Here is an 18,761-nt window from a genome sequence, read left to right as displayed (position 1 = left end):
TCAACAAGAACCAACTTGTTGAAATATTCACCAAGATTCTACCCATAGAGGGGCCGCTATTTAAGTCAGTGTAGTTGTGTTTTATCATTCAGGATGAAATCGTCAAAAGTTCTGGGATCATATTCTTTTTGTTTCTCTACTTTATGCTTGAATACAGTGAATGCTTAGAGTAAAAAAATAAATCAGATCTTCTATTATTAAAAAAATCAGTATAGGACAAGTTCTTTGCACCTTATTTTTGCTGAAATTAAATTATTATTATTGTAGTGAACTAAAACTATTTTTACCAATTAAAACTTATTAATATTAATTCTCTATTATATTTGTTATTTTAAGTTACTGATTTTTATATATTATAACTTATTTTTACTAAATTGAATTTTTTTTGCTGAACTGAACTTATTTTTACTAAATTGAATTATTTTTACTAAATATTATTATTTTAAGATGATGAAGAAAACAAGGCCTTAGTTTTTCTTCCTTGGGTGCACTATCTGCACTTTCAATATGTTTTTCTAATTATATATGCTCCCTTTTTTCATATTTATCTTCTCACTTAAAATCTTTTCATGAGACAAAATTTGTCAAAGTGAGAAGATCAATATGAAACAAAGAGAGTACTAAAGATGTTATATCGAGTTGCATTTACTAAAATTTAATTATTTATGTTATACTAAAATTAATTTATTTTTTTTGAATGCAAAATTAAATTTTTTTTACTATTTAAATCCATTTTTATTGATTCGCTATCATGTTTTCATTCTTTTAAGTTATAATAAAAAGTATTCTTACTAAACTAAAGTTATTTTTGATGAACTTAGTTAACAATGATGGTTGCCAAAATTAAATTATCATTGTACACTTGATCAGAGAGATTTATGTAAATATAAATGACATATATAAATAAGTCTTGTACTACGTAAATATCAACGTACTCTACTACCTTTGTTTCTTTACACTTGTCCAATCTACGGCTTTAACTAGCTAACAATATTTTAACTTCGCATTATTAAAAGTTGTTATTATACGTTAACATTTAGAATTATTTGTCAAGATAAATCTAACAAGGTTCTGCAATATAATTTTCACCCATAAAAAAAAAAAAAATTTATATATTTTTCAATGAATAATATGGGTGAATCTACTCATATCATGGTCAATTCTTTTGAATTTGACCAAATAAATAATAATCACGACAAACAAAACGAAATGAAAATAGTATTATTTTGTGACCAATGCTCGAGGGCTCTCCATTTTATAGTTTTTTCCCATTTTTATCTCTTTAACTAATGGGAGTTGCTTCTTAGCCACCTCCTTACGCCCTTCTAATAAGAGTTATTCTAGCATGCACCTACCACTTCAATTTTTTGACGAAATTCGTCCATTTTATATCAATGCCCCTTAATAGAATCTTTAAAATAATGCTTCTTGATAAGATGATCACGTGGTCGATCTAAGGATATGCTTCAATCTTTATACTATAAATAATCTATGGACGATAACATATTTTCTACAACTTCATAATCTCATAGATTTTATTTCATACACCTCTATTAAGCTTGATTATTAGTATTATCTGACGTCTAGATGACCAATTAATATGGCTCTTATGGCACATGACACGACTCCCCTAGTGTTAAATGTAACACGAGGGGAGCCAGAGCTAGTGTGCCCGGCTGAGCCTACACCAAGGGAGCTAAAACTGCTCTCGGATATTGATGACCAAGAGGGTCTTCGATTCCATATGCCGGGCATAATGTTTTATAGGGCTGATCCCTCCATGGAGGGGAATGACCCGGTGAAGGTGGTTAAGGATGCTCTGGCGCGGGCTAAGGCTCTTGTGTTTTTCTACACTTATGCTGGTCGGTTAGTAGAAGGGCCGAATAGGAAGCTAAGTGTCGAGTGCACGGGTGAGGGTGTGCCCTTCATTGAGGCTGAGGCGGATGCAATGCTTGAAGATTTTGGGGATGAAATTCATCCTCCATTTCCTTTAGAGGATTTGCTTTATGACATTCCTGGGAGGAAGTCCAAGCCCATAATTACTATTATCATGAATATCAATAACAAGCGTCTGTTATTACATTTATACCTCATGTTGTTATAGTAATTGTACCAACATGAAATTTAAAAATACCAACATGAAATATTTGGATCAACAATCTTGTTGATATATTTGGATCTCATATTGATATAGTAATTATACCAACATGAAATCTAAAAATACTAATGGACTTTGTTATTGTCATTAAAGACATGAGCTATTATTGATTCAGACAACCTCCATTCCTAGTACTAATGGAATGCTTGGCACTCCGTTGGTGATAGTTCAGGTACATAATATTATTCCATGTTCTATAACGCCGCTACTTAATGAGATTTTGATAAGATGACTAAATGATTGTATTGTAATAATTTCAATGATTGAAATGTAGTATTTCCCATGTCTTTGAAAATTTGCGTCATTTATGTTTTCAATTTAAGAAAAGTTGTATTGAGTTACCAACCTACCTTGTGTCTGGTTGGCATAAATCATTTGCTTGGTAGCACGAAGACAAAGTTTTAAGCGTTGGAAGGAAAAGGAGGGAAACTGACCAAAGAAAAAGTTGTATTGAGTTGATAGATAGATTTGTATTTTAGTATGTGATTGGAAGGAAAATAAAACAAAATCTATTAAGGATGGGTAGTATATAGTTTTGTTGGTAATTTACAACAATTCTTCATCCAAATGACCCAATTTGTAGCATAGCCTTGTTTTCATTGATTTTGTAGCTATTTAAATTAACATCTAATCAAAAAATCACTTGTTTGTCTATGTTATGTGATACATAGGTAACTCGTCTAAGATGCAGAGGATTCATAGTGGCCCTTCCAGTAAACCATGTTATCAACGATGGTAGTGGCATAATGCAACTAATGAACGCAGTAGGCGAGATAGGGAGAGGCTTTGCCACCCCAACCATCCTCCCCGTTTGGGGCCGCGAACGCTTAATTGCTAGAGAATCCCCAAAAGTCACCTTTCCCCACCCTGAGTACGACCAACATGAAGTTATTGACCACCACTCCAATGATCAACCCGAGCTAGTCCAACAGTCCTTCCTCTTTGGACCTACCGAGCTTGCTGCCCTACGCCACCATGTCCCTCCTCAAACCAAACAATTCTCCTCCTTCGACATCATATGTGCCTCCTTGTGGCGTTGTCGAACCATAGCCCTTAAACTTGACCCTGGTCAAGAGGTACGTCTACTCTTTGCTGTGAACGCGAGGAATAAGTTTAATCCTCCACTAGCTAAGGGATACTATGGAAATGCATGTGCATTTCCAGCTGTCTGTGCTAAAGCAGGGGATATATGCAACAACAAAGTTGGCTATATTTTGGATCTAATAAGGAACACTAAAAATGAAGTGAATGAGGTATATATGAGATCTATTATGGACCTTATGGTAACAAAAGATAGGCCAGAATTTACCGTGCATCAGTCTTACGTGGTGTCAGACCTTAGGCATTTAGGGTTTGCAGACGTTGATTTCGGGTGGGGGAAGCCGGTTTTCGGAGGGCCGGTGAGTAATGGTTCGGTCCCGGATGCAAGCTTCTTTATATCCTTTAAGAACAAGAAAGGCGAGACTATGATTATGGTGCCCATTTCCTTGCCTCCGTCTGAAATGGACGTTTTTGTTAAGGAATTGCAAGAGATGCTCCAAGTTCATCCATAAATAATTGGCTTTTCTAGTTTTTTTTTTTATTTTTTTTTATTAATTTTTTTTTTTTATTGCCTTATTGGTACTAAACAATGCCTAGGAGGCTAGGACCATGATATGGATTCTATATCAAGCTTTGGTAATAATTCTAGTAAGTTGAGGACTTGAGATTTTGGTGCAACAACCAATTTTAGTATAATAGTACCATGTGATTATAGAAACCATTCATATGAAAGTATAAACTATATCAAATATACTAGTATCATATTTTGAAAATTTCTTTGTTTGTTCACTTTTGTATTAATATCAATTTACTATTGTAAGGTTGGTTGTAAACTTGTAACTATTGTATGTACTATGTAATCTATTAAATAAACTCATAATGTATTATGGGTCACATTATCATTATTGTACTGTATTTTTGTTAAATTACCTACATTCATTACAAAAATAAGATATATGTGCACCAAAAAAAAAAAAAAAGATATTTTATATTCTCCAAATTAAAGTTGGACAGCATGCACATTGATCGTAAAAACTATGTTGATTTCATGAAACTAGAATTAGATATTTCTCTGATTCAATATAAGGGCAAGATCTTGAATTTTTAAAACAAAAAAGGAACAACTCTTATGTATAATTTCGAAAGAATTGTTCTCACATCAGTAGTAGCAATAGCAGTAGTAATTAGAGATGGCAAAAGCCGACACAATACGGTAAAACGACACGAAACAATTAGGTTAGTGTTTAGGGTTTGCAACACATGTAATTAAACGGGTCAACACGACACGATACATTTAATTAAATAGGTCAGGTTAGTGTTGAGAATTCCAACACGAAACAAACGCGAATCAACCCGCTTAAGAAAATTATTTAATAATTTATGGAACTTATGATATATATTTTGAGTAGGGCTAACATTCTTACTAATTATCGCAAGAAAACACGACATGAAATAAACACAAAAAAGCGGGTTACTGTTAAAAGCTTTCGACACATTTAGTTTACGGGTCAACACGACATGAATGTTTATTAGTGTGGAGATCTTCAAACCCGTTTAACTTCAAACATGAACACGAGAACGAATGACACAAAACAACACGTTTGCCAGCTCGATCTAGTAGATGTATTAGCATTAGCAACATCAACAACAGCAGAAGTAGCAGTAGCAAAAGTAACGGTATGGTAGTAGGAGGAGGAAGAGGAAAAGGAGGGAGTAGGAGGAGTGGTAGGTGTAGTAGTAGGAGGAGGAAAAGGAGGGAGTAGGAGGAGTGGTAGGCGTAGTAGTAGTAGGAGGAGGAGGAGGAGGAAGAGGATTAGTAAGAGTAGCAGTACTAGTCATGTCTAAGGAGCTCTTTTGGCTTAGCCTAATGGTTTAAATTTAGTTGATGTCTCAAGAGGTTTTAGGCATGGCCTTTTGGTATATACATTGATATAAACTACTAGAGCTACACTGCGTTATAGCCATTACAAATCATCCAGATAATTCGAAAGAAAAAGTGAATGGCTTGCGTAATTTTAGATTCCCATGTTTAAACTTAGGCTATATTTGCAACACTAATTATAATGGAGCTAAAATTGGTAAGTTGTTGAAATTGATAAGGTAGTTGATTGAATGAATTATTTGGCAGTATCAAGGGGCTGAAATAATAATGTACATTTAATTTTAAAATGTTAATAGTAAAGGAAGATAAAGATAGATCAAATAGAAAATTTATGGTTCTTAAATTGAGATGAAAAGCGAGAGTGAGGGATAGCTCAAGTGGTTAGAGCTCCCCCTCCGGTTCCAAGAGATCCTGAGTTTGATTCTTGTCAATCACCCTAGAGACTCTTAAAACACCAAAAAAAAAAAATTAAGATCAAATAAAGCAAGATACAAAGACTTGCTTGGCCATATTATGAGCACCAGCACCAGCCACGATATTTCTTGCTTGGTGCCTAGTACTTGATTCTTATATCACATATGTTGAAATAATGTCTTAGTTTCAATTCATAGACCTCGTCAAACTAGTAGACGTGAACAACCAAAAACCTAACTAGTTTGCAAGTTGCAAGTGTTTAATAATATCTAAGGAAGAACTCTATATCATGAATGTCAACTAATTAAAAACAATACAAGTAGTCATTATTGGTCAACTTACTGACCATGGGTGGCGTCAACCGTCAACGGCAAGAGGAATATAGATTAGGCAACAACTTCTAGTTCTAGCTTGTAAAAAAAGAAGAAAAAAAAAAAACCCAACTTCTTGACTTTTCACCATGGACAAACAATAATTGTGACTATATTCTCTTAGTAATTAATTTGGATGCTTGGCATAAACTTATACTTCCTCCGTTCTTTTTTACTTGACCCGCTTTGACTTTTACACTATTCACCACCATTCTTTTGACCATCTTTTGTGAATAATATATAAGAAAAAACATCTTCGTGTGGGATCTTGTTAAATTCGTCTCAGTAAATACTTCATAATATATAACTTTTATAATTTTTACTTATAGAGAATTAAAGTTATTGATCGTTAAAATTCTGCATTGGCAAGCGTGATAAAAGAAACGGGTGAACTAAAAAAAAGAACAGAGGAAGTAAAAAATATTGAAAAATACGCTTTGATCATCCCAACTATGAGCGATTTACTTCTAATAGTCACAACTAAGGTTTATTTTTATTTTTAATAATCTCAACTTCAACTATTGCCTCCAATGGTCCCAATGACCGGTAACCTGCTGAAAGAGATTTTTTTTTTGGCATTAATAGCCATGTGTCAACACATGATTGGTCCAAAATTTTAAAAAAAAATAATAAAAACAAAAAAAAAACAAAATTCCCCGCCACCTTCCCTCACTGCCAAACCCTAACCCCTCCCCTAAACTCTCCGGAAACCGGTCAGCCACCCACTTTAACCACCAAAACCGGTCGGCCGGTCTTCTACCGCCCCATTTGACCTACCCTGACCCTCTCCCTTTCCCCAAACCCCAGTCGCGTCCACCTTCTTTCTCGAAACCCTAACCACCCGACAACCCTCCTCCTTCCTTCCCCCACCTAAAACAACCACCAACTCCCTTTCCCACACCCCGAAATGGCGAGGGGTGGTCGTTCGAGGTGGGGGAAAGGGAGTGGTGACTCGACTGTTTCGTGGTGGTTTAAAGGAGGAATAAGGTTGGTCGATTTTTTGGGCTAGGTTGCGTGGTTGTGTTCGTGGTGAGGTAAAGGAGGAAGGAGGGCGAGGGGGAAAGGGAGGGGGCTCGCCGGCGGTAGGAGTTGTCTGGGCGCCGGCCGAGGGTGGGCAGCCAATTGTTGGCACCGACGAATTGGGGTAATGGGTTGGGTTGTGGTGGTGGGAGGGGTGATTGGGTTTAATTCTTAATTAATATCTAATTTTTATTTGAATAATAATTATTTTCTAATTAATTCTTAATTAAGTTTTAATTTTTTTTTTCTATTTTTTTTTTAATTTTTTAAAAAGTGTTAGACCAATTAGAACAAGACACGTGTCAAATTTTTTATTTTTTTTTTAAATTTGGACCAATCACATGTTGGCACGTGTCATGATAACATGTTATAACAAGTCGTTGACTTGGTGTTGACCGGTTGGGACCATTGGAGGCAAACGCATAGCATAGTTGGGATTATTAAAAAATAATCCTTAGTTGGGATTATTACAAGTAAATTGCCCATTGTTGGGATTATCCTAAAAATATTGCCAAACAATGATATTTTTTTTTAGAAAAATTGGTAAAAATAATCTCAACCTTCACGTATTCGCTTTAAATAACCCTAACTTTAGATAATTTAGTAATCCGAACTTTGAGGTGTATTCGCTTTTATTGATCCCAAGTGACTGCTAACCTGTTAAATAAGAAAAAAAAATTATTTTATTTAGTACACATTTGTGAGTACATGATTGGTTATAAAAAGTGAAATTATAAAAAATAAAAAAAGAAAAAATTTTAAAAACAATAAAAAACAAAAAACAAAAACAAAAAAAAAAAAAAAAAAAAAAAAAAAAAAAAAAAAAACCAGCTCCACCTCCTTCCCTCATCCAAGTTAACCATGGTAGCCACCTTCACTACCACCCTCACCGTAGTTTAGAAACTTTTATGCCTAAATTATCATCATAGGTTCATATGTTCACATGTTGCTATATTATAGGTTACAGGTTACCACGAAGCTAGCAGTCCAATTTCAAGTAGTCAAAGGAAGTTGAGTAAGGACTTTTCCAAGAAATATTCCAAAGGGATTTAAGTTGAAAGAGTCAAGAGGAAGTCCCTTAAGAATCGGAACCGTAAGCCTCCACTTGCTGTTGATAAGGAATGAGTCAAACTGCAATGGATAAGTGCAAAGAGAATATGGCATGAAAATCGAAGTTGAACCTGGCAACTAACTCCGGATTCCATGGAATCAAGGGAGGAGCCGTTGAGGCATTTCAAAAACACTTCTTTATTATAAATAGGAGGATAATCATTGTACAAGGGCATCACAAAAAGTCCAAGCCTTATTATTCATAGCAATTAACAATTGTTAGCATCGTTACAAATCTATTTTGAACCTATAGTGTATTTATATTAAACTACCTACTTAGTGGATTGGTGGACTCATAGCCACCCGCAGTTTTTACCCTTATTCCTGGGGTTTTCTGCGTCATCATCTTGTGTCTCTTCTTCCCTTTCCCCTTTGTTCATTTCTCGCATATCATTCATCTTCATTCCTTGAACCTTCATAATAATTTGCATCCTCATTAACCTAGTTGTTGCCAAATTGAGCCTAGTCTAATCTGGCAGTCAGATTTTGATCTAAACAGTTTGGCGCCGTTTGTGGGGACACAGTTTGATCACCATATCCGTTTCATTTCATTTACCATTTATCATGGTTGAGACTCATGATCAGAATCCTACCATGGCCGAAATCCTTGAGCAGTTGCAGGAAGCCAAAGAAGAACTGAAAGCTGCCCGAGAGCATAGCTAGAAGCTCCAAAATGAATCTCAATCTCGTCAAGAGACCTTGGACAAGCTGAACAAGGAGCTTGAATATGTCAAGAGCAATAAGAAGAGAAAGGTTAGAATTGATATATCCCTCAATTCTCCCTGATCTCATCCGATGAATCTGATGGAGAGGAGAACAATGTAAAGAAGCCTGAACAAGAGTTGGGTGGAGACACTGGCCCTATGGCCAAGAAAGTAGTTTTCATCGAGGTCGAGGACCGGAAAAGGATGAAGCTCTTGACCCGGCTACCAGGTGCGCTAAAAATTGTGGCCTATGAATCCCATGATGGATTCGTTGAATCCCCCTTCGTGGAAGAAATTGCTAAAGTCAGAATTCTTACGAAGCTCAATATTCCAGCCTTCTCTAAATTGTACGATGGGACCACTGACCCTCAAGATTACGTGGCCTAGTACAAGCAGAAGATGTGGCAGCTATCAATTCCGTGGGAGCTTATTGAACTCACTATGTGCAAGTCCTTTGGTGCTACGCGCCAGGATCTATCAACAACTTCTCTAGCTTGGTGAATAAGTTCTATCATTAGTTCGCAACAAGTAGAGAGTTGGAGAAGCAGAGCAGTGACCTGTACCGAGTCGTCTAAAAGCAGATTGAGACGACCAGGCAGTATTGGGACAAGTTCAATAAAGAGATGGTTAACATCAAAAACTGCGATCATTCAATTGACGTAGAAGCATTTTGCAGAGTCTTAATTATCGATCCAGGTTATATTATGAGTTAACCAGACATCCTTGCGCCTCTTTTGAAGAAGTTAGGACCAAGGCAATGGCCGAAGTTCGTGTAGAAGAAGACGAGCAGGCAAGAGGTTTGGTCGAAAGAAGACTAGTTGGATATTCCAGAAATCAATATTCTCGATCCAGGAAAAGCAACTAACGCGATAATCTAAGGCGCACTAATGTTAGCAATTGTGTCAGATGCAAAGATAGGTGAAGGTTCTAGTAGGCCGGAACCAGAAGATCATCCTGACATCCATTCGTACGGATTCGATGTAGATATAGTCGGATTAGTCATCAATGCTCTGAAAGAAATCGGACAACCTGTCAGGTGGCCCAGAAAGAGTGACAAGTCAGACCACCAGAAGGCTAAATCCAGATGGTTTGGGAAGCTGACATCATAAGTATCTGCTATAGGAATTGGAGCAGTGGGGGCATTAGACCTAGTGCGAGGAACCCAAACAAGAATAGGCATCTCTTTGTTAGACAATGTTTTGGAAGGGCTATCTTCATGTTGCTCAACTGATGTTTCCCCTGATTTGTCCTGAGAACCATCCCCCCCTCTTTCTCTTAGCACGATTAAGAGCCTCCTGACGAGACATCACATTGCCGCTTTTGCCTAACACATCGAAGCTCAATGAATCTCAGTTTCTATGCAAAGTTTTAAAGAAACACCTAAGTATCAGAAGTAAACCTGAAGCCATAGAAATACTAGCAGTTGTAGATGGAGTGACTATGTTTCCAAAAGTTCAGTCAACAACAGGAACTCGGTATAAAGCCTTTACTATCTCTTTTGAACCGTCTTCAAGTTTAAGTGCATCCAAACGCAAATCAACAAAAGAGAGACTGAAACCCTTAGTTAATATACTTCGCTCATAAACCAAATCACATAAGACTAAGTAGCTACCTTCTAGACTCCCCCAAAGAGTCCTTTAAAACAAAGAAGTACCTTGTCCTGCACACTCGGTCATTTGTCTCATACCCAACGATTGGGGGAGGGTCAGCAGAAGCCCTCTTGTAAACTGTCACCCTATCTAGGTCTTTCTTCCTAAGTTCAAAGCACCTAATAAAGTCAGCGACATTCACCTTTTTCCTCCAATTAGTTGTGACCCTATCTATCCTACTAATCACCCTCCAAATGGCAGACATCAGTTGGCTTGGGCTTAAGTCGAAGATTTCCAGAATTTGTTTAGCCAATGGGGAAAAGGGGTGATTAAAGCCATTCTTGAAGGGGAAATCGTAAAAAACGATATGATCATCATTGCAGCATTGCGGCCTGTCATTAGGTCCAGGTGCAAAAAATACAGCATTATCGGGGAACCCAGCAACCTTCTTTAGTTCCTTCAACTCAGCCTCTATTACCTTGATGGGCTTGTCCTCGTCGGCCTTTCCCATCTTATTTTGACTCTCTCTTAAGTTCCTATTTAAGTGTATATGGCATTTTTTCTTAGCAACTTGCTTAATTTTGACCATAATCAAATTGAATTTTGCAATAGAAAACAACGAAAGTAACGAAATTAAAAGTACAGCGAAAGCAATGGCATACGAGGGAACAACAAATTTGTAAAGCTTGACTCTACCACTGCAAAATCCCAGCTTAAATTGCGCTTCATAGAACTAAATTTAGTTTCCCCAATTTTCGCAGCAAACCCTAGATCTTATATTTTGAAATCCGTTTGAAGTTTCTGACTTAAGAAGACTCTAGACACCTATTTATAAGCATGCATTTAATAAGTCTCAACGAAAAATAGTTATCTTTTCAAAGTGTTTATCTTTTCCAACGGATCTAAAAGCTTAGAGTTATTTTTTGAAATTTTTATCTTTTCGTTAGTTTTCTGAGTTTATCTTTTTTGAATTAATGATTAAGCTTGCCTCGTAGACGTACCTGGAACATCAAAGAGTCAAGCTGGGGGCAAACTGTTATGCCTAAATTAACATCACTGGTACATATGTTTGCAGGTTGCTAGGTTGCGGGTTACAAGTTACCACAAAGTTAGCAGTCCAATTTCAAGTAGTCAAAGGAAGTTGAGTAAAGACTTTTCCAAGGAATATTTCAAAGAGATTTAAGTTGAAAGAGTCAAGAGGAAGTCCCTTAAGAATCGGAACCGTAAGCCTCCACTCGTTGTTGATATGGAATGAGTCAAACTGAAACGGATAAGTGCAAAGAGAATATGGCATGAAAATCGGAGCTAAACCTGTCAACTAACTTCGGATTCCACGAAATCAGGGAAAGAGCCGTTGAGGCATTTCAAAAAGACTTCTTTATTATAAATAGGAGGATATCATTGTACAAGGGCATCACAAAATATCTAAAACTTATTATTCATAGCAATTAGCAATTGTTAGCATCGTTACAAATCTGTTTTGAACCTACAATGTATTTATATTAAACTACCTACTTAGTGGATTGGTTGACTCATAGCCACCCGTAGTTTTTACCCTTATTCCTGGGGTTTTCTGCGTCATCATCTTGTGTCTCTTCTTCCCTTTCCCCTTTGTTCATTTCTCGCATATCATTCATCTTCATTCCTTGAACCTACATAATCATTTGCATCCTCATTAATCTAGTTGTTGTCCAAATTGAGCCTGGTCTTATCTGGCAGTCAGATTTTGACCTAAACAGAAACACCACCGAAACATCAATCACCACTGCACCCTTATTTCTTCTCCTCATTGGCGATGGTCTCCACCTTCTACCCCCACACCCTCTCTCTTCACGACTCCACCTCCACCTCCACCTCCTTCGCGCCGTCACCGCCATTATTGAAATCCTTGATATTTACAAAAGATTGGTCATGGTGGCGAATTTAGCCGACGATTCCAGATATGAAACAACCATATTAAACTCGACCTCTAAGCTCTCGATTCTTACAAAATTTGCCAAGAATCAATCAGCATCGACACTTCCCATCTTCATCACGTTGTGACACGTGTTTGGTAACCTGTTACAACAGGTTGAGTAACCGGTTGGGACCAATAAAAGCGAATACACTCCAAAGTTCAAATTATTTAAAAATAATCCAAAGTTGGGGTTATTTAAAGCAAATACGTGAAAGTTGAGATTATTTTTTACCAATTTGTCCTGTTTTATATATATTGGTACTATTTTTACTCTCCATATTCTTTGATAATTTACGTTTTGTGGCATGGCCTTAATCCCTAACTAACGTTGAAGATTTAAAATCAAATGTAGTTTTGCCTTCTTAAGGAAGAAGTATCTATAATACTCTACCTTAGTTTCGCAAAATGGTGGCATTTTTTCTTTACCATCTCAAATGCATACAAACCTTTGATGTTTAATATTTTTAAATTAATATTAGTACTAATAAAATAAAATATAGTTTTGTGGGATTTTGTTAGATTTGTTTCGATGTATAGATTATAAATATTTGCTTCATAACATCTAATTATTATGTGTAATTAAATATATTATTGGTCAATGTTTAAGCATTGGATCCATGCATAAAGAAAAGTATCCATGCACTAAGCAAATACTGGGACAAACATAAAACGACAATTTAATTCTAGCTAGATAAATAAATTAATTATTACACCTTATACTCTCTTTTTTATTTTATTTTTTTGGGTGCCATTAACGTACTTTTTTTTTTTTTTTTTGCACATTAAGTTTAAAAATATACACATTCAATATAAAATATATGCAGATTTAATCCTTCTTATTTAATTAAGGAACTTCTCGTTTGATCTTAAATTTATATATGAAGTTTATCAAAACAAATCTGAAATTTTGAAGTATTTAATATTAAAAAAAAATTTAATTGTAATTAAATCTCTCAAAATTTTAAATGAGACAAATAATCCAAAACATTTATTTAAGATATATATAAGCCTATAAGGTGGTAGTCCATATTAATTATATAGGTTAGAGATATAAATTGGATTACTAGCTACCTAATCATATTCAAAAAAATAAATAAAAGTTGATAATACTCCATATGGCCTGGTTCATTTTGCTTTGAATACATTATTTGAATAAAGATTTCTTATTTACATGTATATATATAGTTGGTTCAATTTTGACTCTTCTTATGACATCCCACAGTTTTTTCAATATTTTTCTCTGGTAAATACGGATGAATTGCATTAAACTTGCAATATTATTACTTTTTATGGTCTTTATTTATATGAATTGAACCTACCCCAACTTTGAAGAAATACATCATCCACATACTCGCGCAGCCACGCACATGAAAGTTCAATTCCACCTTTTTTTGTTAATTATCTAATCTAATTTGCTGAATTATTTGTATTGTTCACGTGTCCTAAAACACTAACCTAATCTTAACTCTAATCATAATGCAATTACTTCACTTTCGTTGATTTAATAAACATTAAACAACCCACTTACTAAATCTATATATAGACGTGAACACATGCATTTATCTTACACCATCAAAGTTCATTACAACTTAGCTTGTACTCACATTTTATACTCCTAGCTAAATAATCCTCTCATACAAAACTCAACCAATCATTATTATGGCTCTTATGGCACAAGACACGGCTCCCCTAGTGTTAAACGTAACACGAGGGGAGCCAGAGCTAGTGTGCCCGGCTGAGCCTACACCACGAGAGCTAAAACCGCTCTCAGACATCGATGACCAAGAGGGTCTTCGATTTCAGATGCCGGGCATAATGTTTTACCGGGCTGACCCCTCCATGGAGGGGAAAGACCCAGTGAAGGTGGTCAAGGATGCTCTGGCTAAGGCTCTTGTGTTTTTCTACCCCTATGCTGGCCGACTAGTAGAAGGGCCGAAGAGGAAGCTCATTGTCGATTGCACGGGTGAAGGCGTGCCCTTCATCGAGGCTGAGGCAGATGCAACTCTAGAGGATTTCGGAGATGAAATTCATCCTCCATTTCCTTTGGAGGATTTGCTTTATGACATTCCTGGTACTGATGGAATGCTTGGCACTCCTTTGTTCATTGTTCAGGTACTTGTTTTTTTGTTACTCCGTAATATGCAATTATATTACTACCTTCATTTCATATTATTTACAACGATTTGACATAAAGTGTGAGGAAAATGTCTAATCGTTGTAGCTTATATGAAACGGAGATTATACTACTTTTTTATACTTATTAAGTTATGCATGCTCATACTTTCATACATTAACAAAGGTTGATGATATAAATTCCATTAGTTATAATGAACATGGTAATTACTATTGATTATCCTTGGTATATTAAGATGATTAAAGCATTTATGTTTTCTTCAAATAAATATTATCTTCTAGTTTAATTCTTTGATGATAATATGCTAACGTACGACATATATACTCTTTGATGTATAGGTAACCCGTCTTAGATGTGGTGGATTCATAGTGGCCATTCGAGGAAACCATGTAATTGCCGACGGCACAGGCGTAATGCAACTAATGAACGCCGTAGGCGAACTAGGGAGAGGCTTCACCACCCCATCCGTCCCCCCAGTTTGGGATCGTGAACGCTTAACCGCGAAAAAATCCACAAAGGTCACCTTCCCTCACCCCGAGTACGACCAACACGAAGAAGTCAATCACCATGACTCTGTTAATGATCAAGCCAACCTTGTCCAACAATCCTTCCTCTTCGGACCAACCGAGCTTGCAGCCCTACGCCGCAATGTCCCTCCACACATCAAACAATTCTCCTCTTTCGACATCCTTAGCGCCTCCCTGTGGCGTTGTCGTACCATAGCACTTGGACTAGACCCCGAGGAAGAGGTCCGTCTATTATTCGCTGTCAATGCAAGGAACAAGTTTAACCCGCCCTTAGCGAAGGGATACTACGGAAATGCATGTGCATTTCCGGCAGTTTGTGCTAGGGCGGGTGATATATGCCACAATGACATGGCATATATATTGGACCTTATTAGGTCTACCAAGAAAGAAGTGAATGAGGAATATATGAGGTCTATTATGAACCTTATGGTAACAAATGATAGGCCAGAATTTACGGTACGTCAAACATACGTGGTGTCCGACCTTAGGCATTTAGGGTTTGCAGACGTGGATTTTGGGTGGGGAAAACCCGTTTACGGAGGACCGGCTAGTAATGGGTCAGTACCGGATGCTAGCTTCTTTATTACCTTTATGAACAAGAAAGGTGATAATATGATTATGGTGCCCATTTCCTTGCCTCCTACGGCAATGGATGTTTTTGTTAAGGAGCTACGAGCTATGATTGACATTTACCCCTCAACATTCAACCATTTTTAGATTTTAGGCATTGCAAGGTGCTTTGGAGTGTTATGATTATTAATTTATCAATTGTTGTAGACGAAATTTATTTACATTCTTTTGAATATTTCTTATAATTGTATTGGAATAACTGTATTGTACTACACAAGTATGGTTGAAAGAAATAAAAATTAATCTAAGAACGTTTTCCAATATATTCGGGGTACTTGGTATTGTAGGTTATACTTTCTTTACATTTTTGAATTATAACAGCTTCACTTTTACTAAATATGCCTATGAATTTCACCCAAATATTTTAACTTATTGGCTATAAAGCAACATAACTAATGGAATATATATATATATATATATATATATATATATATATATATATATATATATATATTTGTGATTCACATCTTTTTCATATCTTTTATTGTACTAGTATATATTATTATTATTATTATTATTATTATTATCTCAAAAACAGACTAAGTCATATAACCTACAATAAATTAGTGGGAAGCCGAGATACAATTTGGGCCCCCACTCCTCTAGCTATAGCAAAGCCTACCCTAATGAAAATATGAGTTGCAGCACGAGCCCCAATGTCTTGCGTCGTCAGGAACCACTGAACCCGCTTCAACAACGCAACAACCTCCTTCTCTAATTCCCCAAGCGTAGAAAGGAGAAGGGAATGAAACCATATCCAATCAGCTGGCAACTAGCTGCATATTTCACCCGCTTCCGATGAGCCAGCCGCATCTGCCACAACCCATCCAGGAACAAAATCAGATAGCCCCGTCTGTGTCAAAGGAGAAGACCCTGTTAAGTCCACACACACATCGCGACCACGATCCTAGGAATAAAGTAACACATCAGCAGGTCTGAGGGCCTCGTCATTCCCTCCAGACAACCCTATGTCAACCTCCTTTCTTGCTGCAATCCCAGATCTGTAGCAGATATCAACAAGGGTATCTCGGACAACATTATTATTATTATTATTATTCTATTCAATCTATAACGTAATTTTAACAGACACTAGGAAGAAATCGACTCTAGAAATAACACGTGTCACAATTTGGTACTGTTTTTTCCTTTAAGTTTTTTTCACGGTGACATCAACTACTTAATGTAAAATATACTAAAAATATTCACCAAATCATTCACTTACTTAAACAAAATATATATTTGTGATTCAAATATTTTCCATAAAATACTATTCTAACGTCTATTACTTTGTATACATATGGTGTATATATTATTTCCTAATCCTTATGCAGTATTTTATTCCTTTAAATCTTCAATATATTATATATGCAGTACTTTTGTAACAAAAATTTAAAAAAAAATTATGCATTTTAGAAATAATTGATTCATACTTGATTATTACTTTTACTATTACTATTACTATTACTATTACTATTACTATTACTATTACTATTATTCCCTAAGGGTTCTTTTGTTATTCATATATTCTATATTTAGAAATTTCAATATGTTTTAATTTCTTATTAGGAAATGGCTTCCTAATAACATAATTTTTTTTTTTTACAATATCAATCTTATTTGATTTATTTTTAACTCTTAGTTATTTATGTATATCAAAAGCACGACAAATTAGATATGTTTTTCACTATCCTAAATTGTATCATATACATTGTTGTAATTATCTATGTTACAATCCCATAGTGTTTAATTTACAATTTTAAAATACTTAATTATTTAGTTAATAAAAAGAAAAACGATATCAGTTTATCATTAAAATTTTAAACTTATTTGTCTAATTACTTTGTCTTCAGTGTATTTCATGTTTCATTTCATTATATATATATAAAAAAAAAATACTATGGTTATATATTTCGTCCATATGCATTATACAAAATATTTTATTTTTGTTTTATAAAAATTTTGTATTGAATTATAAATAATAGTGAAATTAATTACCATGCATGGCATGGGACCTAATCTAGTTATTTTATAATTTCTCTCTCCCACAATTAACAATTATATCATCAATTTAAGCCTCCATGTTCCGGCCGATCTGATATCTGAAGACCGTATTCACAAGTCTCTGAAACGTAGCAGGGGCATTCTTCAGGCCAAATGGCTTAACTTTGTAGCAATATAACCCCTCCTTGGTCACAAATGCTGTTTTTTCTTGATCTTCCCCCCACAAAGGGATCTGGTGGAATCTGGAGTATGCGTCCATAAAGCTCATCAGGGCATGCCCGGCCGTTGAATAAACTAGATGACAATCTTAGGCAAGGTAAAGCTATCCTTAGGGCATGCCTTGTTGAGGTCAGTGTAATCTACGCTATCCTCTAAGTTCCATTCGGCTTCTTGACAAGAACCACGTTGACCACCCAATCAGGGTAGTAACACTACCGAATGAAATTGGCGTCCAGCAGCTTGTTAACTTCTGGTGCGGCCTCTTGATTTCTCTCTTCTCCATGATTCCTCTTTTTCTGAAGAACAGGTCTTACAGCCGGGTTCACAGCCAAGTTATGAACTGCTAAGTCTGGGCTGATACCCGACATCTTATGAACTTCAAATGCAAACACATCTCTGGATTCTCTTAACAGATTCACCAAGTCATCTCCAAGCAAGCCCATGGACATAGTGCCCACTTTGACCGTCCGATTAGGCTGGTCTAGGTCAAGCACTATGTCTGTATGATCGCCGACCGGCTGTGGTCTCAACTCTTCTGGTCGGCCGACGGTCATTAGCTGTTATGCTTGCTCTTTCTTGATCGATTTGCACTTCTTGTCGACCTGGTATGTTTGGAGTGACCTTTCTTTGGAATTTTGCACGAACACAGTCACATGTTTGAGTGATGTTGGCTTCATGGCTAGCTGATTACATTCTTTGGCCATCTTCTGATTTCCTTAAATGGAACCTATATTCCCATCTGACTGCTCAAACTTCATAAGCATCAAGTGAGGGACGATTACTGCCTTTGCTGATGTCAAAGTTGGGCGGCCGATGATAACATTGTAGCCAGTGAGCTCCTTAATTAACAACTAAGAAGCTGACGACCATGTCCCTTCCTTCTCCCTTTTGCCCAAATCGAACAGGCAAGTCTATCTGTCCGGCTAGGTGAATAATACTCCCACCGAACCCAACCAACGTGTGAAAGACATCCTTTGGGGCATCCTTTAGGAACTTCAGATTCT

At 36.2% G+C, this 18,761-nt stretch overlaps 2 protein-coding genes across 2 annotated transcripts; both read left to right on the top strand.

Moving 5' to 3' along the window:
- The first annotated feature begins 1,534 nt into the window (after positions 1-1,534).
- LOC110692052 (benzyl alcohol O-benzoyltransferase-like) lies at positions 1,535-4,274 on the top strand. Its single transcript, XM_021869043.1, has 3 exons — positions 1,535-2,025; positions 2,291-2,330; positions 2,830-4,274. Exons 1-3 carry the CDS (start codon positions 1,601-1,603, stop codon positions 3,709-3,711), a joined length of 1,347 nt encoding a protein of 448 aa, XP_021724735.1. The 5' UTR covers positions 1,535-1,600; the 3' UTR covers positions 3,712-4,274.
- A 9,470-nt stretch (positions 4,275-13,744) lies between these two features.
- On the top strand, positions 13,745-15,867 carry LOC110691758 (benzyl alcohol O-benzoyltransferase-like). Its single transcript, XM_021868704.1, has 2 exons — positions 13,745-14,358; positions 14,719-15,867. The coding sequence occupies exons 1-2, from the start codon at positions 13,906-13,908 to the stop codon at positions 15,622-15,624; spliced, it is 1,359 nt and encodes a 452-aa protein (XP_021724396.1). The 5' UTR covers positions 13,745-13,905; the 3' UTR covers positions 15,625-15,867.
- The last annotated feature ends 2,894 nt before the right edge of the window (positions 15,868-18,761 follow it).

This window comes from Chenopodium quinoa, unplaced genomic scaffold (assembly GCF_001683475.1).
Source record: "Chenopodium quinoa cultivar QQ74 unplaced genomic scaffold, ASM168347v1, whole genome shotgun sequence".
Classification (NCBI taxonomy): domain Eukaryota; kingdom Viridiplantae; phylum Streptophyta; class Magnoliopsida; order Caryophyllales; family Amaranthaceae; genus Chenopodium; species Chenopodium quinoa.
Note: the sequence above shows the minus strand (reverse complement) of the source record. Positions and strands in the feature narration are given on the sequence as shown.